Below are 23,864 nucleotides of genomic sequence, written 5' to 3'. Positions count from 1 at the left end.
TATCAACTGGGGATTTTACAAAAATACGTAAAAATTCATCACGGTACCGAAGCATTGACTATTGAGCTGATGATATCCTCGGGGACTAAGAGTACTTTTGCAGAGGTTTCGACCTAGTGTTAGTAAATGAAAATAGTAAATAATAAAACACTTTATAAATTTCGTGCGTCCAAAGCGCTTTGCTGGTTTTACCCAAATACTTGAATGTATAAAAAAAAGTTATGAGCTATATGACCAAACGGTAAACAAAAATTTATCGAAGGTCCAAGTTACATGAAGGAGTTAGGACCTTGGTCTCATTATTATTTCTTTGGCCTCAACCATCAATTGTCAAAATGGGCGTCTGACGCAGTAATATTGCTATTATTACTAGTTAATCAACGGGGAATTTAGTTGTTTTATTAAACAAGAATTTTTTGTTTATATTATGTATTTTCGACATGTTAGAAAAGGACTACTTGCTTATACATTGTAAACATTAACAAACTATTTACTGTTATTTATAATTGTTTGAATTGGAAAAAAACTCCGTTAAAAGTCGAAACAAATTAAGTTCGTCGATCGATATATTGGTAATTTAAAACGTATGTCATAACATTGTATTACACAAATTAAAAGTAATGTCCTTATTTTATCTTAAATATGACCATGCTGAGTATGCTAGACTTCATAACATCCACACCATGATTACTGTCTTTGATATTTTATTAAATCTTATAAGAAGAAAAAAAATAATAATGATGTTGTAAATTTAATGAAAATGTATTTGCAAATAATTTAATTTTGGATGTAACGCGTCTTCTGATTGGCTGACGGTGTTTTGTTTATCAGCTCATAGACATAATTTAGTCATGTGACCGTGACGTCGTCAACGTTTTTTCATGATTTACTCCGGTTTAAAATGGAATTTAGAATTAAATTATAAGGAATGACTGTAATGTTTTTTTTTCTGTCTATTCAAAATAACATAAAAAATGTGGTGCACACTTTAAATTTTATTCAGTGTGCACCACATTTTTGATGTTATTTCTTCATAGACAGAAAAAATATTACAGTCATTCCTTAAATAAAATACTAGGGTTTCTTCGGGTAAGTTGTTAAGGCTACTTATCAGACAGTGACATTGGTACCGATTAATTATAAAATATTAGATAAGATCAGCTATTTTAATAGTGTAGCATCCAAACGATAGGATTGTTACTAAAACATAGTTAACAATAAAATGTACAAACATGCCATACTGAGACAAAGTTTAAAGTTTGATTCTTTATTTCAAATGCGTGACAACAGGTTTCCTCTCAGATTAACATTTTAGTTAATGCATTTAGAATAGTGATAAAAAGGATTATTGTCTAAGTTCATTGTCTTTTTCTGTATACTAAGTTATTTCAGATTTGAAAGAGTCCTATTGTTTTAAAATATACATAAAATGTAAAATGTACAATGCCAATAATCAATAATAATCATCAAAATGTCATATTATTTTTTTTCTTTACTCATTGAATTGTCACAAGGTAAATATCAGAAATATCATTAAGCATTTTGATTCTAAATAAACTCATCATAGATACCAGGATTGAAATTTATATTTACGCCAGACGCGCGTTTCGTCTACAAAAGACTCATCAGTGACGCTCGAATCAAAAAATATGAAAAAGGCCAAATAAATGTGAGTATTTTTTCTGTATGGAAAAGAGAAAACGGGCAATTCAAACCATTTAAAACAAGAACAAGAAAATTTTAACACTTGCCTTACTCTATTGAAGGTGAATGTATAACACAAACGAAGAATAGTATGCTTTGCAATGTAATCTGAAATGAAGAATACCAGACCACGGCGATCAAGAGCTTTTAAAAATCTGTCTTTCAACTATTTTATTTTTTTTTCTCTGCTAATCATATTGTTGCAGAGACAAAGACAAAACCAATTTCAATAATTTGATTAAGGATTGAATGTCAATGACAAACAAAAGTTGGTATGTTTATGCACGATTTATGTAAAAGTCTTTGTAAATTGGTCAGTATCTCTTCAAAGTTGGTTGTACCGCTCTATTCCTTACATTCAATATGTCGTCTTTCATGAAAACGTAGATAAGGTATATTTTTCCAAATCTGTATATTTCAGTGTTCGCATTATCAGTTGATCAGTATGTGATATATGATGATTGTTCTAATTAAACATATATCTATATTATTCAGTTGGCCATATCGTTAATGGAGCGCTGTCCAACGGATCTTTAAGTTATGTTGTGTTGTAACACCACCATTCCATGTTAAGTGGAGGGTTGAGCGCTCACCTACTCAACCCTTCCCTATTCTGTATGTGCCTGTCCCATGCTGGAACCTGTGGTTGTCTTTGTTTGCGGTCTGCAATAAGCGTTTTCTTTCATTGTTGCAGTACAAATCATGCCTTTTCATTTTCTCTTTTGAACTATTTCACATCTTATCACATTTTATCATACCGTAGCTTTTAAAAATGATAGATGAAGGATGGTATTATCTTTTTTTGATTATCAATGATAATGTAGTGTTACATTGTAAATACTATGATTCAAAATAAATGTTCCAAAATATTTATATTACTTATTAATAAAAGAAGATGTGGGGTGTACTGCAATGAGAGGAGGTATCCAACGACAAAAAAGACAAATGAAATATAGAGAACAATATTCAGTCTCAACAATAGCCATGTGTGCATACAGTACTTAAAGTTCTTAATCGTCTCTCGTCTATAATATTTGTAAATGAAAGAAACGTCAGTCTGCAACCGCACAAATCCTTACGGTTCAAATATTGATTATGGGATGCTTCACCTCTGGCCAAAATGGTCCCACATTTCAATTCATTCTGATATCGAACTCATCTGAGACAATGAGAAGTTGAAAGCATTATACACACTTGGTGAGGATCTGATATTAAAAAAGAGGTACTATTAGTGCGACAAAAAATTATACTGTCTATTCATCCAAATGTAAAGAGGATCTGACAATAGGAAAGGCACTAGCATGACGAAAATCTCAGATGAGTTTGATAAAACAAAATTGAAACTACATGTAGTGGCCATTTTGATGGGTGCGACGAAAACAGTAGAAGTATGTTCAGCATATTTTTCCAGTTGAAAAAACACATTGTTTCTAGGTATTACAATCTGTTCTATTACCATGATTACCCTCTCATATTTGTGTTATGTTTTATATAATGCAAGGAAGTACAACATATTAATGTAGACACAGAACCCTGACAAATTATTTGAAATAATGATAAATGTTGCAGAATATTGTTTAATACCTAAAAAACCGAAAAATTACTTTTGGGATATTTTTTTTTCTGTTATTGATATAAAAAAATACAAGTTGCATAACCCTAAATGAAATAATGGACTACGAAAAAAACACCCATATATGAACAGAAAAAAAAAACATTGGTCCAGAAAATAGTGATTCAAGCATTATAACCTGTATTAATTACTTGTGCGAATAAGTCTTGAAATTTTTCTGCTGCAAAAGTGTCCTCACTCGTTGTGTCGTAAATACAGTTTAAAAGCCGTCAGATCAGCCCTTGTCTTCCGTACCTGAGACATAATGACATAAATGTATGACAGTGTACATAATTTTCGTTATTACTTTGGCGGTCATACAATTTACTATAATGTCTTCGAGATAAGATAAGGACTTTATTTCGAAATACTAAGGCATTATTGGACATGAAAGGTTTGTTTATTTTTAAAGAATTTTTAAAACGCATATTTGCAATAATATTTAGTTTGCATTGAAACTCGGAGCACTATCTGTTGCTCTGATAACCTAATAATCATAAGGGTGAGTACCTTTTAATCAAGGATTAAAGCTTAAGATTAAACGAAGAACTTCGGGAACCTTCGGAATGCCTACGATCTTGCTTCGGAAGTTGGAGTGTAAGTAAAACGCTTTTAATAAAGGACTGAACCGACATTTGCAAATTAACATGACGGATGAACAGAATTTACAAAAAAAAAAAACACTAGACAAAGAACAATTGATAGCTACAAACCTTCATTCTCACAAATTTTCAGAAGGTAAGCATTTAATTTCTACTTCAAAATATTTCCTCACTTTTAACTAGAATCGCGCCTGAAAATACCTATTTCTTTTTTTGTTACAATGTGCCATTCTGCAGAAACACCTGTACCACAATACGGACACATCATTATGAATCTCAGCATACTTGCGTTTCCTCTTACGCAAAATCTTTACGTAATGGGTACAGACAAGTTTTAAAGTCTTTGTTTAATCTTATCGGCGATCGAACCCGTTTCTGCGAGGGAAGCACTATACCACAAGAACATCAAGGTGGTTGTGGTTAAAAGGATAAGTACAGGCAAAGAAAATTGCGGAAGCACCGTATGGGCATAATTCGAGCTGAATCTGTAGCAGACAAAAACTGCATTCATCATACTACAAGCCGATTTTGACTTTGTGGCAATTCGACTGAAAATAACATAGCGACTGTGACAAAATTCTTTACCAATGTAAAGTAGTAAACACGTAATCAAAAACATCATTTTGGACGTACAAAACTCATAACAGATTTAAATATAAAAAATGCATTAAATATTGCTTTATAATACCATAAAACCAAATGTTACGATACAATCTGATAATTCTGAATCAAATGACATATCAATGCACTTCAACTTCGAACTTGACTTTTTAACTTTTTTTTTGTTTCAAGCGCCATTGATGAGTCTTCTGTAGAACAAACGCGCGTACGTTACGTACAAAATATTAGGACTGGTAGCTGTGATGAGTTTATGTTTATCACGTAATCGATATCAAATAGTGAGACAAAAAAGAATTCTATTTTACAGGTATTCATCTTCTCCTGGGTCTTCTTCTACTTGAGGCAACGTACAGTAAGTAAAATATTTTTAATAGTTATCCCATGAAGACGCGGTGTGTCATTGTATTATTCGTTCGACCTGTTTGTCTTCTTGCCAACTGAAAAAATTTAATTATTTACATATTTACAGTTAACGCTAATCTATCACAAATTACCTTATCTTTGAAACTGGTCATATCAGTCTAAAAGTCATTTGATCAAAACGCCAATTATAGTTCTGAAATCAGTTTCCCTCCGAAATGAGGTTGGAGGTTCGCCTTAAATTTAATTTATTCCAATTGAACAATTTTAGTTTCGAAATATCTTTTTATTAGATTTAAATGATAATAACTAATACAGATTGGTTAAAAGTGATCAAAAGTTTAATTAAGGAATAACAGTACTGTAGTTGAAAAGTTGCCACCGTCAAATCAAAATTGACGGTGGCAACCCCTCAACTACAGTACTGTTATTCCGATTCTAATGCATTACAAAAAGAAATAGTACGTTAGAGCTTGAAAAAATGTATAAATGTGAAATAAAAAAAAAATCCGCGAAACTTTATGAACTTTATGAATGATTTTTGCACAAAGACGTTATGGCTAAACGTGACGTCATACAAATGAAAACTTACAAACTGGAGGTTATTACGTTAATACGATTCAAATTTGGATGAAATCACATTAAAACGGCGATTTTGAGGTTGGTGTTATTTAATTTGCGATTATATTGTAGAAATCAAACATTTGTTGATTCAATCAATTCAAAATGGCGGGTCCCTCCTTAGTTACGACTGGTCAACTGTTGATTTGACGGCAACTTTTAGCCAATGAAAAAAGTGGTTACATAAAAAATTGCATTAGAATAAACATGTTCTGCTACACATTATGTCCCATTGTCCGATATTTTTTATTAACAAAGATTTATTGTTCCAGATGAAATTTGATTAAAAACGTTTATAAACTAAATATAAAATGAATAAATATACAGGTTTATCATTTATGATCAGTCGAGCGTTGACAAGAAAAACTACAAATAGTGATCAGAAATGTGATAACAACCTTTCGATGGTATTTTTAATCACAGTGTAAATAACGAGGGTCTGGATGGGGTTTACAGAATAGAGAATAATGGACAAAAATTCAGAATAAAGGGCAAAGTTAACAGGAATAGCGGAAAATTGGCAAAAATAATAAAGAAAAGAGACTAAGGGGTTGCTCAAATATAAAGAATAGAGAATAATGGGCAACATAAATAAAAAAAGTACAGAAAAATGGTCTAAACATTTTAAGAATAAAGAAATGAAGGACCCCCCATCCAAATCCTCAATAATGTGTTTTTGTTAAATGTATTTGACAGATGCCGATGCTTTACAGTGTTTACGTTGTGACCGGGTTATTTCACCACGACATTGTCATGGAAAAACAACATGCGACTCTCATGAGGTATTTATATGGTTTGTTTGCGTGATTGTTTGTTGCTATTATTGTGATTTTCACTAACCTTTGATACATCATGGTGCCCATTATCATTTGAGGTTGCACGAGAACCTGGAAGGAACCACGACCGTTGACAGGAAATCTTGCAATCGTTGACAGTTACGATTGGAGTCGAACACACCTCGCTACAAGCGGCGTTCACTCACAACTTTGAAAGGCTGATGATCACTACAGATGATCTAAAAATGTATTTAGACTACTCGGCCATCAACTTATATGTTAAATCTCAGTCTTAGATAAGCAAAATATCGGTCGCTAAATTTTATTTTTTTAGCCATTATCTTATGCTTTATATCTTTTATATATTGTTTATTATTTTTCAGCATCAAAATTAAATCCGTGAAAGGGATGGGTAAATTGCTAATCAATGTCTAATGATATAATTTTTTTCCGTCGTTTTTGTCATCATGAGGAATAGAATTTACAACAACAAAACTTTTTTGATACCAAGTGTATCAAAATTAAAAAAAATATATATAAATATTGAAGTTACTGTATCAAACTGTTTATTATAATACCTTTTCAGTCTTTTCATATTTTTTTTTTTTATTTATTTATGATATTGTTATAAATACATCTAATATTATGAATATAATTTACAACATGTAAATAGCCCATGATTGGTGGGTTTTTTTCTTTTGCAATACATTAGAGTTATTCTATGAAAACAAATAATAGGTCTACCATCGGATTGTAGATAATAAATTTTCGACCTGATTAAGGCTATTGCTTTTTTAGTTCTGAGGCCGATAGGAGGCATGCATATATTTTATTTTTTTAAATCAATACGTTTTGTTTTATGTCATGCTACATTTAGCGTATAAACGCATGAAATCGATTATTTGCGCATGGCGCTAGCTCCTGGACTAACTTCAGGTTTCACACACTATGGCCATTTTCCTATACTGTAAGACTTCGTAGGTCCATATCGTTTGCTTTCAACGTTTTTATCGTATATTTTTTTTACTATCAATGCTGAACCATGAAAGTCCCAACATTCCGAGAAAAAATATACATAAATACATTTGTAACTTAACATTAATTTTAAACGTACGAAAAAAAAAGAAAAAAATTCCAACGAAATAGGCCATCGTTAATTTTTAGAAAACATAATTTACAAATGTTATTAATACAGAAATACCATCGTTTTCATACTTTTCACTTTCATGTTTGACGTCATCATATGAAAACATAATCTCCTTGAAATCATATAGTTTTGATACTGTTTTATTTTCAGACTTGCTATTTGGATCAATACACAGGACTAGACGGGGAGCTTTTGTATGATGTAGGATGTCGCTCAAAAGAGGTTGGTTTTCTATTATTTAATAATATTCAGTGCAAAGCCTACAATAATCGTGTTATATCAACAATGTAAAAACGGTAAAATAAAAGTATTTAGTCATCAAGAAATTCAGAACTCTACGTCGATATAAGATTTATTGAATTGTATACATTTTATGAGGGTCTGGATGGGGTTTACAGAATAGAGAATAATGGGCAAAAAGTGAGGAATAAATTATTAAAAATAGAAAGAATAGAGAAAAATAGGTAAAAAAAAAAAGAATAGAGAATAATGGGTTACTGAAATATAAAGAATAGAGAATAAAGGGCAATCGAAATTAAGAACAGAAAAAAAAATGGTCTAAAAAAATTAAGAATAAAGAAATGAAGGAACCCCCATCCAGACCCTCTTGTATATGTGCTTAAAATGGCATTAGCTACGAGATATAACAAAAAATTAGAATTTGATTTTTTTGTTTTGTTCAATCATCAATGAAAGAGAAATAGTGAAATAATAATTCGCTTTTAGCAGCCAGTTTGGTTCAATTTTGTCAAAATAAGCTAAGAAACATCGCTGATGAATTATTCAGTTGTAAGTGAATAATTCGACCTCCTTCAATCCGTTTTCATGTGACCTTCAATTTAACTCCTTAGCTAGAGATGGGTTACGCATGAATTAGGCGTGTTCAGTTATTAAAAGGAAAAGAATGTCAACATTGAAAGTGAAACAAGCGTAAATCATTTGACTGACTGATTCGATCCACTAAAACTCATTCTTATACAGGTAAAAACGATGATTAACATATATTTTTAACTTATAATATGAAATCAAACAGACTCAGAAAAATCCAATTGCACGAGTTCGCTATCTATTTATATCTTATTTATGTTTATATCGAGTTATATGACAGTCGGCAGTCTTAGGAGGTCACCTCGATGGTCAATTAGATGGCGTCTACACTAAAATACACACGAAATGTTGATACGTATTATCGAGCCCATATATTGTAAATAGGTTTTTTTTCAGACTTTTTATAATTTTGATATACGTTTTAGTAGGTTATAAATCAAATATGAGAAATTGAGTCAAATCGGTGAACATGAATTTGACAGCTAATGCCCCTTTAACGTCAACTGGCAAGCATGTGTTGTAAAGTCGTGATTTTTTTTTATTCGTGTTAATTTAGACGATATTGGAAATTGATTTCAATGCGCTAAATGTGAGGTGGCAAATATCGGTGCATTACATTTGTCATGCACTGCCGTGTTTAATTTAAAAGGCAATTGAAATTTTCTGTTTTCTTTGTCTGTTTGCACTGGTAGTCTAAATTTACATTCTTTATATTATTCCACTTTAAGCTTTATTATACACGCAATACGTTTATGTTGCTGATGACGAAATACAAATAAATAATCACGAAAAATGATTTTCTTCGGTGTTGTTTATTATCTAATTCAACTTGGTAATTTGCAAGAACTTAATTAAAAAATCAGCTGCAATTCGCTGGTCATAGCTATAACATAGCTTATTAAAATTCTCTGTTAATATATTTAGAAACTGTGAAGACATTAAGGTTCAAACTCCCTCAGGCAAAGTTTACCTAGACGAATTTGGCTATTTTTTTTATACCGCCTTTGGTCATTTGGCGCTTCAAGTGTTCGGGAACTTATACATACTTGATTTATGTTTTTTTGGCTTTAAGCGTTCCTGATGTTTATCCAAAAAGCGCTCGGGAGCCCACAATTTATGAAGTGTTGCTTTATTTTCATACGTCATAAAAATAGTTAATATTTTTTTTTTCAATCGGAATTATTATTTATATCATTAGATATTCTTAAACTCTAAATTCCATATATATATTAAGCTTTGTACTAATACAACACCTGGATTACGATCGACAGCTCAGGCAGGGACAAAGACCTGTTCTAGATGTTGTTCTGGTGACTTGTGTAATGCAGAAGGCTGTGGAGAACAAGGTATATTTTTTTCAAATTCAAACATTTTACGTTCATTGTATGGTTCAAATATAAAAAGAAGATGTGGTATGATTGCCAATGAAACAACTTTCCACAAGAGACCAAATGACACAGAAATTAACAACTATAGGTCGTTCAACAATGAGCAAATCCCGTACCGCACAGTCAGCTATAAAAGGCCCCGAAATGACAATGTAAAACAATTCAAACGAGAAAACTAACGGCCTAATTTATGTACAAAAAATGAACGAAAAACTAATATGTAACACAGAAACAAACGACAACCACTGAATTACAGGCTCCTGACTTGGGACAGGCACATACATACATACAGAATGTGACGGGGTTAAACATGTTAGCGGGATGCCAACCCTTCCCCTTACCTGGGACAGTGGTGTAACAGTACAACATAAGAACGAACTATAAAAATCAGAGGTTGTATAATTGATAGTTCATTTTCCGTGCATTTGATTAACTCGCAAAATCCGGGAGTTGATTGTTGAAACAGTTTAACATGAAAATAATGTTCTCCGAATGTCGATATTTTAATTCCGTCTATGCCATAGCTAAAAAAAGGATCTTCTACATTGTTTTTGTCTGTACAAATGTAGAATTATTATTGGGAAAATACTTCGTAAATTATTTGTTTATGTATAAATGAAATATAAAATATCATACAAACTTCATTCAGCTTATGCACGCACAAAATGAAAAGAGGATTAGAGCATTCGAATAAAATTCATGATAACTTTGACTGACACCAAGTGCGACGACATTTTAAAAAAAATCTATTTCGCAAATATTGGTCTGATATGTTCAAAATCATAGCATGTCATGCATTTCAAAGCAAGGACTTTATGGCTATGACATAGTTTCTAATTCCCTGAAATGATAACAGATATCATCAGAAATATTGAACAGTACCACAGACCACACCTATAATAGAATAATTACATTACATGTATGTTTCATTATAATACGTTATTTTAATTGGCTAACAGCAATCTCGCGTCATTCTGAAATTAACCTTCATTTCAAAATGAAATGTAACATTCATGTCGACACGAGCTTCCTCAATAAAGTGCACAGGTAAATAAAAGAAAAACTTGTTCATGATCCTAGCCAAAAAATGTAATTATAAGTATTGAATGCTTCTTTTAGTAATTTTATAGGGTTGAAAAAGCGTTGACCGTGCGCACATTTTTAGAATGAAGCGCTTCCGAGCTTCATACAAAATGTACTTCGGTCAACGCTTTTACACCCCGATAAATTTACAAAAAGAAGCATTCAATTCTTAAATAAAAAGAACAACATATTTGTCTATTTAAAAGCCTGAATTGGAACAGACATAAAATGTATTTTGGTTAAACAAGTTGTAAAAGAGTACAAATCTCCCCATTTTAATTTAAGATGTGGTATGCTTGCTAATGAGACAACAGTCCACCAGAGTACAAATGAGGTGGACGGAAGCATTTATAAGTTATCGTACGGCCGTCAACAATAAGCAAAAGCATTCCCGTATACTAGTAGTCAGCTATAAAAGGCCCCGACTAGGCAAAGTGTAAAACAGTTCAAACAAGAAAAACAACAGCCACAATTTTAACAAAACAATTCACAAAAATAAAATATGACAGACATGAACCAACGACAACCGATGAATTACAGGCTCTTGACTTGGGACAGGCGCATCTAGAATTTGGCCTTTGGCTTAACCTTATTTCAAAATATATTCGCTACTACAGGGGTCCAGATAAAGCTAAATTAGCCACAGCTAATGGATGAATACTACAAATAAAAACAACAAAATTATTAGAACACTCGTAACAGGTGTAGGTGTATAAGAGAGAGGCGAAAAATGTCAAAGGGACATTCAAACTCAAAGTAAAAAAATAAACTTACAACGCTATGGCAAAAAAAAAGACCAAAAGACAAACAACATTACACAAGACACAACATAGAAAACTAAAGACTGAGCAACATGAACCCAACCATGCAAAAACCGGGGGAATATCAGGTGCTCCGGAAGGGTAAACAGATCCTGATCCACATGTGGCATCCGTCGTGTATAATGTAAAAAGTAAAATCACAAAAATACTGAACTCCGAGGAAAATTCAATCGTAAAGTCCCTAATCACATGGCAAAATCAAATGACAAAACACATCAAACGAATGGACAACAACTGTCATATTCCTGACTTGGTACAGGCATTTTCAAATGTAGAAAATGGTGGATTGAACCTGGTTTTATAGCGCTAAACCTCTCACTTGTACAACAGTCTCATCAAATTCCGTTATATTTACAACGATGCGTGAACAAAACAGACATAATGAATAAAATAGTCAAAATATGGGTACAGCTGTCATCACTGTGTTACAATATCAAAACAAACAATCATTTACAAAAAAGCACAAAAGCATTTATCAAATTAAAAACCACATTCATTGCTTCGCGTGTCTGACGTCAGAAAATGTAAACGTCACATAAGAAGAAATTTTGTCGTTCAATGTTTATTCAAAACAATTTTATAATAACACTTAATAGATTCCGTGTGTCCGATGCACTTTTCTTGATCTATCTTCATTATGAAGGCTCAACAAATAGAAAGCCAATGTATTGATACTTGAATACTAGAAAGGCTATATGACTAAACGGGACCTAAAGAGAATAGCCAATAGTCTAATCAAGGACAAGTTTGCATGAGGGAATAAGAATGTTGGTTCCGTTAGAGTACATTGAAAGATGGGGACACCGCAGAGATACACTAATTAATGATTTCAGTCGTTGACTTTGTAAACTAATTTTAATCAGTCATCGAAAAAATCATAATTGATAAGTTTCAACTATTGAACTGTAGTATTTCAATATGATTATACTTCTTTTTTCATTCAGGTTTCCCCAAGTATAGAGGTCCTATTTGTTATAACTGTCAACAGTCACGGAACCCTGACAAGTGCGACTCAATTACTGTATGTGGGAGAGATGATGTAAGTAGCTTTCAATAACGACATGATCAATAAAAATGGGATCAGCGTTTTCGATTTGCTTCCATGTAATTCAAGCAAAATTTTATGGACGCACAAACAAACAAATACTTTGTTTGTCAATCATGGAGCCCAAAAATGAGCAGAATAATTACAATATAATTTTCAAACATAATATCAAAGTAAAATAAAAATAGGTTAAATAATTACATGTATAACATGCTCACAAGAGCAAAATATATCAACACTTGCTGAGAATCGACCGTTTGGTTGTGCGAGATGAATAATTCATCATTTCAGAAACTAATGCATTCTGGGTAATATTTTTAAAAGCATACACCAAAATATTTTCATTGGCTAACAATAGAAATTCGACCAATGATGTGACGTTATTTTCATTGTTGGGTAAAAACAATTTAATTACCCATAGTTCTCTAGATTCTAAGAACAAAAAAAATACTCATAGTCCTCTAGATAGTCCTCTTGATTCTGAAGCGGTCAATTATATAGTCACATTCACTAAAGGATATATATTGTTAGTGGTCAATATGTGTTTAAGCGGTCTTTTCATTCTCCTTTCTGTATGATCGTTTATTAGGGTTTTCTTGCATTTGTCAGTCCGCATGATATATTCAAAACCCGAAAGTAGAATCAAAATAAACTTCCATAGAGTATTTTCTTTGAAAAGGAACCTTTTTTTTCAATTTTTGGGGAAACATTGAATAGGATTGATGATAACAGTGACACTTGGACACTGCCATAGTTATCACAGGAAAGGGCATCTTGTTTCCGAAGCCCTTACTAAAATTATTGACGGAATTTAAATGAAACTTTCACAGAGTCTTTGGCACCTCTATCATGCAAATCAGCTTTAGTTTTCGACCCATTTGACTAATAACATCACATTGATTTTGATAATACACAACATTGGTAAGATCTCTTGTCCATAAATCCTTTAAAACTTAAGAAATTCCAAAGTCTGTCATTATCTTTATTCATAAAGTAACAGTCATGATTATGTACCTGGTATTCTATTTTTCGAATGATTGTTTGGATATGTCTTAGAAAATGGAAGCATTGCTCAAAGTTCATTTATTTAAAGTACTGTTATATATTCCTTTCTTTTTTTCAATTTGCAGGCATGTCATATTGAACAACAAGAAGAGTTTGGTGATATATTTTACGCAACCAAATGTATTTCAAAGCACGTGAGAATGATTCCAAATTTTTCTTAAATAATGCATACTCTCATTTTAATACAAATATAGAATGCTTAGTAACGAAATAACATGTAAAGGAAAAAACCAATAAAATATATAATTGGCTATTACTTGAAACTATGTTGATTGGCGTTAATTAAACAGGAATCCGACACTTTTCACTGTTGAGAATAATTATCAAATTTCCTTTAAAAGCTTCAAAAATAAACTTTGCTAAAACTATATGGCATCAACTCCCCATCAAATATAAATGGTTGTCGCTATGTTGATTGGCGTTGATTAAATGGCAATCCACCCCTCTAAAATGCTGAACTGATGGGACTTATTATCAGATGTCCTTCCATAGCTTTAAAATCAATCTTTGCTGAAAAAAATATACGGAATCAGTTTCCCATCAGATATAAATGGTCGAATATATGTTGATTGGCTTTGATTTAACGGTTGAAAATAATCATCAGATTTCCTCCAAATTTAAGACTTTATAACAAAATAGCTAAGCTAAAAAAAAGTAAAAAACAAACATTTAAAACTCAAAAGAAACTAACAAAAGAAAAAATACAATGCTATTATGATTGGAACAATTTATTAAATAAACTTGTGTGATGAGGCCAGTTTAAGGTGAACCGCTTATGATAAGTCGATGGTATTTGGTATGCAGTTGTATTAGTATTCCATTTGGTATTTTTTATTTTAGCATAGGGTATCTAGCCCTGCACCTTCAATTAGGGTTAATTCCCTTTGAATGGTTTGCATAGTTTAAATGTTAAAGTATTGTCATTTTGATTATAACATTTGCTATATGGTATCAAAATTGCATACAGGCGAGACATATCTCTGTGTGAACAGTTTATCACAATTGTAGCTGTGTTCTATAAATGGTGGCAGCATATTTGGTAAACGCAGTGGAAGTAAACGTAATGGTAAAAGAAACACGTTATGTTCAGCGTGTTGCACGAGCGACTTGTGTAATAAGAATTGTAAGCCCATTATTACATATTTATTTTTATTTTGTGGATATCCACTTTGAGTATTTGTATTACCATGATTACTGATAAGTAAATATGGGCTGCAATAATGTTAGTCTTATTCAATAAAAATCGTTTTGATGTGGTTATTTTTACATGAATTTTCATTTTTGTTCCATAAATATTACAAGCAGAACATTGAAACACTGCATGTGTAATTCACATATTTCTTAAGCAGACAAATCCAAAGTTTAAAATAAATTATTCAAATGCACAAAAAGGCGTAAGCCAGGGTCGACCGTGCAAGACCCTCATGGGTAGTTAAGGTAGTTAAAAAAAAGCTTCGTCGTCGGCGCCAAATCCATACCGACCGAATTTACACATACGCCCAATTTTGATTTATAACATATATACAATTTGTATACTAAAAAGTATATAAGAATTAGAAAAATACAGGAAACAATAAAGTATGCATGAAAACGTTGTAAAGTGTTAATTTTATTAACTATCGACAAGGCCACCGAAAATTTCCGATGAGTATGTGTATCCGATATAGCTATAAATATACATCAATATAAAATCGGAGGTAAAAACTGGTCAAAGATATCAGGGTTATAATTTTGTACGACAGAAGCGTGTTTCGTCTTCATAAGACACACTAAGTGACGCTCGTATCAGTACTGTTTGAAGGCTAAATCAAGACGAAATGGAAAAGCAATAAAAACCAACAATTCCGAAAAGTACAGATGCAGTATTATAATGATGATTGCATAGTTTGATTTCATATCACAGATTAATAAAAAATGTAAATCATCGTTTTACATTTTTTTGCTTGTCAAATCAGTCATCAAAATAGCTTTTCCTTCTAGCTGCTTAAGTTTCTTACTGCGAACACGCTAGTAAGTGCAATTAATGTCCAGATGCGTTCACATCGGAGATCGCATGTGTACTTATTCAAATGGATTAAATTACTGTCTCACTAGACAATATTGTATCAGCGAAGTGTATAAGCTTATTTTAAAAATAAAATAGACCACATTAACTACTTACATCTGTTGCCAGCGAACTATTATTCAATATTTCGTTCATGTGAATGACTAAAACATTAACACATATGTTAAGCTGGCCACTACATGTAACAATTTAAACACCTGCTGGACGCAATCAGAATAAAGGTATTTTTCTCTTATATGTTTGTCATTCATTATTGATCTTTTTTCATCTTAAACTTCTGAATGTTGAATCTACTTCGTTATAGGCCACAGAAACAGTATCTCGTACACAACAAGTAAACATTATAACAGTACACGACCATGGTACTATGAAACCACTGAACCCCACCATCACTGGACCACTTTGCCTAGGTACAATACTACTCATTATACAACAAAGGACTGGAGAAACTACAGCACCACGACACAATCAGGTAATTTCCATTTATATCCTGTTCTGTATGAATGTTATTATAGAAGAATTCAAATTGATCAATGTCAAAGTTCAAAGTCAATATAGTTGCTTTAGCTGGATGAATACTTGACCGATAGATTTACTTTTGATACAAGTCACAGTGAATCGCCTTCAACATTTAAAACATATTTTTTTTGTTAAAAAATCAAGAATTTTCTAAATATACTGCTGAAATTTACCAAAATGAACTTCCTCTAAATAAATCAAATAAAAACGGTAATAACTGTCTTTTCCTAGATTTTAATATTTCAGTTTTACACGGAAAACTCTACACTAAAATTTACGACAAAAGGAGCGATTTTTCGTTCCCTTATTGTTAATTTTCTATTTTTGGACGGTGATGTTCCTTTGGCACCATCCTACGGTGTTTATATATCACAACTCGTTCGCTATGCCCGCGTTTGTTGTGACGTTTTCGATTTCAATGAGCGTAATCTATGTATTACTGGTAAATTATTATTCTTTCATAGATACAAAGATTTGGTTTGGAAGTTTTGTTGTACCTGTAGAAAACTTATTTCAAACGGGATAGCACATCCTAATTTTTGCGGAGATGTTGTTTACCGAGCCTGGAAATTTAGATACGATCCGTGTAAACTTATCAATGATCCTTTAAATAAACTTATTCTAAAAGGTTACAAATTCAACACTGTAATTATACCATTAAATATTGTGTTTATTGGTATTAATATTGATTTTGTTATCAGTGAATTAAAATCAAACTAAATGTTATTTTCATATCCATATGCACATTCATGGCTCTACAATCTGTCGATACATGTATCTTGGCATTGCACAAGGTCATGTTTTTCTCTGACTGTTAAAGGCGTCTTTACACTAAATCCATTGGATGTTGGATGTGTACTGAGTGATATTTTAGTCTTAGATGCATGATTTTTTTATTAGTTGTTATTGGCTTTGAACTAGCTGTCAGTAACTGCGAATACTCTCAGGTCTGTACTTAGTATCTTTTTTGTTGTGGGGATGTATAAGTACCCTGCCTCGTCCGGTCTGTGTTTTTATACACCCGTCAAAATTTTGACGGGACGTATTATGGTATACAAATGTCCGGCGTCCGTCTGTCCGGCGTCCACATGTCGCACCGTAACTTGAGAGCGACTTATCCAAATTTCATGAAACTTAACATAGTTGTTTCTTATGATGGTCAAACGATCTGTATACTTTTTGGTGAAAATGAGATGAAAACTTTTTGAGTTACGGGACTTTGTAACTAAAACAGGGGAGTGTTTTTTCACATGTCGCGCCGTATCTCAAAAACGATTTATGATTATTGCTTAAAACTTTACACACTTCTTAGTTATAATAAACTAAAGATCTGTATACTTTTTGGTGATTATTCAAAATTTTATTTTAGAGTTATAGAGTTTTTTGTAAAAAAAAAAAAGGGGGAGGGGGTTCACATGTCGCGTCGTATCTCAAAATCGATTTATGATTATTGCTTAAAACTTGACACACTTCTTAATTATATTGATCTAAAGATCTGTATACTTTTTGGTGATGATTCAAAATTTTATTTTACAGTTATTGATTTTTTTATAAAAAAAGGGGGTTTTCACATGTCGCGCCGTATCTCAGAAACGATTTATGATTATTGCATAAAACCTCACACACAAGACGACGGGCGTATCATGCGCTCGTGGCGCAGCTGTTAATTGTTAGATGTATTTCTGCTTTGTATCGATCTGATGAGTTAAGCCATTTTCAACTGATTTTTATAGTTTGTTCTTATGTTGTACTATTATACCACTGTCCCAGGTTAGGGGAGGGGGAGGAGGGAGGGGGGTTGTCGTCTTCAACAGAGCCAGAAACCTGTAATTCAGTGGTTGTCGTTTGTTGCTGTATATCATATTTGTTTTTCGTTCATTATTTTGTCATAAATCAGGCCGTTAGTTTTCTCGTTTGAATTGTTTTACATTTGTCATTTCGGGGCCTTTTAGGCGGTATGGGTTTTGCTCATTGTTGAAGGTCGTACAGTGACCTAAAGTTGATGATTTCTATGTCATTTGGTCTGTTGTGGAAAGTTGTCTCATTGACAATCATACCACATCTTCTTATTTTTATATATAGGATGTAAAATCATATCCAGGTCAAATAAAGTGTGGGTCGGCTTGGTCGTGTTTCTCCGCAATAACTTGATTGTTTTTATATCTTCGACATATTGTTTTAATCCCCCCCCCCCCCCCTAGTTTGCATCTTCTTACGTTTAATTGATTGTTATGTCACAATGTTACATTTAGTTATTACGTATTAAACGTATCATACATTGTGCACAACACTACGTTTTTGAACCTACATCCTGTACCCAAAATAAATGTATTGGCAGCTAAAAACAATTAAGACGCAAAATGTCTTAATTGTAATTGTAACGACAACAGAAGAGCCAAAATAGGACACTCAATGATAAATAAGGTCAACTTTGTGCCAAATGTGTTCAAACTTAGATTTAGTTTAATCTAAAAATGTATAATGTGACATTTACAGGAAATTAGTATCATTTCAATAAAGACAATACTTAAGAACTGGTACCAAAGCGGATTGTACATCTAGTACTAACCTGCCTTATACAGTGGTACCAAAACTGTGGGGGGAATAAAAAGAGACGCATGACACGTGTTGCTGGTAAATTGTATCGGGATGAGTGTCATCCCGAATTTCAGGGAAATAAAAGCGTTCTTTCCTGGATCCCTAAAAATAAAGCATTAATTTCCTAATGCCGATGTATGTGTCTAAATCCCGAATTCCCGCAAAAAATAAAATTCCAAATTCCCGCAAAAAATAAAATCCCAAATTCCCGCAAAAAATAAAACCCCAATACCGACGTCAGGAAAATGATCCTTCCGCCTCTCTATCGGCTACATTCAACACCAAAGTTTATTGAAACGATTTATATAAAAGAGTCATGTAATCGTAAAAAGTAATGTGGAATAGTGTAAACCGTCTTTGGTATTCATGTTTTAATTAAATATTGAATTTACTGATATAAATAAATGTAGTTTTTCTAGTAATTCTTTTGAATTGTTTCACATTTTGTCGTGCCAGTGTGTTTTCTACAAATTTCTATAGGTTATTGGTTTTACTCCTTGTTGAAGTCCGTATGTTGACTTTTTTTTTGTGCTCTTCCTTTTGTCTCTAGTGGATGTTTGTCCCATTGTCAATCATGTCACATCTCTTTGTTTCTATATTATCATTTTTGTATAAGACATCTCGTGGCTAAATATAAATTCCGGTCCATATTTAATTATTAATTAGTAAAACTAAAAGTGATATTTGGAACATACAATATTAAAGAAAAAAAATCAAATGTGTTCCCAAAGGTACTTTATTATGTAGAAAATGGTTGATTAAACCTGGTTTTATAGCTAGCCTAATTTGAATTAAAAACTATAATTGACATAAACTCTAATCTTTTAGATTACGTAGAAATGACAACTTCAAGTTGCGCTTGTTATATAAGGCTTAGTTTCAAGACTTTTTTCTTTGGCCGTTTCTGATGAGGATAAATTACGCAGGATGTAGAATATTCCAAATTTGACCTCGGCAGCCATTGCTGAGCTAGTTGTATACATAATCTCTCCATACATCAATAATATTTTGGCCGGTAAATACCTAATTTAATCCGTGCACTCAATCGATAGGAATAGCCGCCTAGAATCTAATTTTTTTTTTGCCTCCGCCGTAGTCTTACCCTTGATCGTCCTTCCGTCTGTCAGTCCATTTTTCCGTCCGTCCGTCCAATTTTTGTTTCCACACTCTAACTTAAGTTTTACTCATCCAAATTTTATGAAACTCATACACAATGCTAAGAACCACAACACAAAGACAAAGTTCGAATTTGTGCAGTTAGTCTTTTACCCTTCTGCAGTTATGCGCCTTTTTAACATGGATAATAGCAATGCTTGAGCGGGGTCATCCGTGTCCTCAGACACATTTTTCTTTTATTTCTTTTATAATACTCATGAGGACAGAAATGGAATTTCTGTACTGGTTTATGCCTATCCTTGTTGGTATATTTTGCTTTTGTGACATAATATTTGTTATCTGGAGTACTTATGTTTTTCTTTTAGAATTTGTTGCTGCGAGTGGTAAGTAGGGTTTTCTTATTAATACCATGCGGGTCTAAAACATACTTTTTCAACAGAACAGAGCAGCATTTTGTGAAGACGCATAGTACCTTGTATATTATGTTGTTAAATTTATGAGTCTTGCGTGATGTAATTGGCAATATGCATTTATAATTCTTCTACTCCCTCAAAGCAAAATTAATGTTATACGATTTTGGCTGTCTTGATGAGGACCCTGGGTTCTGCAAATAATGTTTAATGTGTATGTCCTCTGAATCTTTTGGTCTTAAATATACTTGATAAATGTTTTGTTTTTGTCCTGATACATGATTCGTGTGCCCTAAAATCGATATCAAGGGTTTACTTTACGAATAAACTCACAACAAACGCCATGATTGACATTTACTATAAACTACAAAGGTAAAGTTGAATACATGTTGATAAGTTGAAGATCACATATTAAAAATAGAGGTTCTCATATTATTTACAATGAAACGGAATTGCCAAATCGATTGACAAGCTCTTGGAGTTTATATTTTATCTTGATTTGAAATTCTCCACAAGAGTTAAAAAAAAACAATAGTTAAATACAGCATATCATTTTACATAATTATAAACTCTTCACTAAACAGGTTTTTCTTCCATTAACCCATGGACATTTATTATGCCATTTTATAGATGAAAACAAAATTTCATTCGTTGATAAATTTAACAACAATACAGATGTCTTCAGACTCTTTTTTCTAAGTATAAACAAGTTGTATCAGAAAATTATGATATTGTATATAACGTTTTATCCGTTATACAGGTCACTATGGGAATTTGTTTGCCATTTTCTTCATGCCAAATCATCAGCGTACGAATACCAACATAAGCCTTGAGCTCCTTATAACGTCACCGTACACTAACTATAATGTTAAAATTAGCTCACAGCACAATGGACTTCAACTTACAGGACAGGCAAATGGCCATGTCATTCGAACACATGTACCAAACACACTCCAAAGCCTAGGTAAGCTGTCTGACAACGCATATAATATTTACGACACAGGAATTAGCATATCTTCGAATAAACCTATCTTTGTCGCTGCAATGAATGAATATTCCTGTTGCTCCGGAGAGGCTTTTAGCGCTATTCCTGTTAAGGACATTAGAAGAAACTACATTATTGCGACATATCCGGAGGGCACCAAATCGGTGGGTGTTGTAGCGATAGAGGACAACACTTCCGTTAGGGCAAAGTTACAACCTGGAAACAGCACTATGGACGTTCATATAAAGTATGCTTTTGAAGGAGTATTATTTACATCAGATGATGTCGACATATCGACTGGAGGAACAATTGAGAGTGATAAACCAATCGCAGTACTTTCTGGAAATATGGATTCTCTCATTCATCGTGGTGACAGAAATTTCCAAACAGAAATGCTTATACCGACAGATCAATTTGCTCAGAGGTATATTGTTCCCAAAATAGCCAATGCCAAACATATCATTCTTCGAATAGTTGCAAGAGATCCGTTTTCTACTGTTTATATCACGGGGAAGAATGGGTTTTATAAAAACACTTATAAGCAATATGTAAATGAGCTAGAACTATCGAATGATGGATACTTTATCAACGCCCAGAGACCAGTCATGGTTACTTTGTACACAATATATGAAAGCTCAACTGTGAACCCGTTCATGACTTTACTTCCCGCCGTCGACCATTTTTCTAGCAACTACGTCATAACCACGCCAACCAATACCAACTATACCAATTACGTCACTGTGATCATAAGTTCAAAAGATAATGAAGATGGCCTCCGTCTTAATGGCGGTAATTTATTATTCCATGCGGTTGATGTAACACCAGTTGAGATGTTCCGAACTGTTTATAAGAGTATTTCAGTCAGCTTAAATGCCAAGGATACTTCATTCACAATTTCACACATTGACAAAAATGTCAAGTTTGGTCTTCTGGTATATGGCTATAAATACCGTTCGGCTTACGGATATCCAGGTGGATTTTCTTTAACTAAATAAACATGTTAAACACATTTCTTTGTTTTAGTTGTAATAAAAATAAGAAGATATGGTTTCATTACCAACGAGACAACTATCCATCAGATATCGAAGGACGAGGATGTATACAACGAAAGTACATTGTACGGCTTCCTACGTCTCTATGTTGGCGTTTGTTTTTGTTGCAGTTCAGTGTTTCTGTTGTTCCGTTGTTATCCTCTTAAAGTTGATGTGTTTCCCTCAGTTTTAGTTTGTAACCCGGATTTGTTTTCGCATATTATCGATTTATGACTATTGAACAGCGGTATACTACTGTTGCGTTTATTCCTCAATTTAGCAAAGCCCATATCGTATAGTAAGCTATCAAGGTCCCGGCATGACAAAATGTGAAATCATTCAAAAGAGAAAAAAACAACAGACTCAATTATGATAGAAACATTAAACGAAAACGAAATATGGCAGACAGTAGCTAACGACAATAAATTAATCATAGACTCCTTATTTGGGAAAAACGCTTAAAGAATGTGGTACCCATTTATCCCAGTAAACATGTACTGATTTTCGTGTATTTCTTGGGATCAAACATTTTTACCATGATTTAAACTGACAATGTCAGTGCTTTCGTATGGTAGGAAAGTCCTGTTTAGTATAATTAGTATTGGAAATGTCAACTTGTACATCTCAAGATTTTTTTTTTTATCAAAAAATTACAAGAATCCATCATTATTCAGCAGCGGATAAAAGTGGCCGAGTCCCATTTATGGCTAAACATTCGCGTTTTAATGCAATTTATAGTGTATTACAGCAAGCCGATCCTTGTGTTTCGTTGGGCCCATCGGACCTCACCCCTTTTTGAAAATCCTGAAACATCCACTGTCAATGTTTAATTAACACGTAGAAAGTGCCGATCATCCTATCGTAAACGATGAATTAACAAATCAGTGTCCTGCAGTAACTGCACGTGTATAGACATAAAACAACAGGTATACAGACCAACAAAAAGGCGTATAGGAACAATGTAAACAAAAAATAAATTGATTCAATACGAACTCACGTCAAAACTGAGAGAGACCCTAACAGTTGTCTGAGATATAGAAGTAAAGACATTCCTTGACTTCTCCAATGCGACAGTGAAACCCATGATAAAGAAAAGCGTATCGTTTGTATAAACTCACGACAGTGTCCTATTGTAAATTAGACTATAAATCAAATTTATCGTGTAGGAAGAGTGCCAAGTTCTCCGTTCTCTGTATGAAACAACTCTTAAAAACAACTTTTTATGTGTCCTGTTGTCCGACAAATGTTGTTCTCTTGTCCAGCATGTTCTCATTTTCAGCGGGAGTTAAAATTCTCGTCCTTCTTCCCGATGGACCCACCATTAAGAATCTACCTATTGGGTTATTGTTTATTTGTTCTCGTCCTCAATATGGAGGAAATGTTCCCACTTGACGTTATACAAATAACAAAAAAAAAGAAGAATTATAACAACTGTTCAACAAGAGGTAATCCTCATCACATGCATGT

General features: G+C 32.9%; 1 protein-coding gene across 1 annotated transcript in view; it reads left to right on the top strand.

Annotated features, from left to right (window-relative positions):
* LOC127719271 (uncharacterized) overlaps positions 1–22,375 on the top strand; it is a 175,153-nt gene extending 152,778 nt beyond the window's left edge. Inside the window, exons 3-9 of the mRNA XM_052225286.1 lie at positions 9,506–9,617; positions 12,508–12,602; positions 13,739–13,807; positions 14,682–14,739; positions 16,043–16,210; positions 20,337–20,354; positions 21,142–22,375. Of these exons, the coding sequence (XP_052081246.1) occupies positions 9,506–9,617; positions 12,508–12,602; positions 13,739–13,807; positions 14,682–14,739; positions 16,043–16,210; positions 20,337–20,354; positions 21,142–22,361 (1,740 nt within the window). The 3' untranslated portion in view covers positions 22,362–22,375. The remainder of the gene's footprint in view (positions 1–9,505; positions 9,618–12,507; positions 12,603–13,738; positions 13,808–14,681; positions 14,740–16,042; positions 16,211–20,336; positions 20,355–21,141) is intronic.
* The last annotated feature ends 1,489 nt before the right edge of the window (positions 22,376–23,864 follow it).

Source organism: Mytilus californianus, unplaced genomic scaffold (genome assembly GCF_021869535.1).
Source record: "Mytilus californianus isolate M0D057914Y unplaced genomic scaffold, xbMytCali1.0.p SCAF_11, whole genome shotgun sequence".
In the NCBI taxonomy this organism is placed as follows: domain Eukaryota; kingdom Metazoa; phylum Mollusca; class Bivalvia; order Mytilida; family Mytilidae; genus Mytilus; species Mytilus californianus.
The sequence above is the reverse complement of the archived record's forward strand: the minus strand, read 5'-3'. Positions and strand labels throughout refer to the sequence as shown.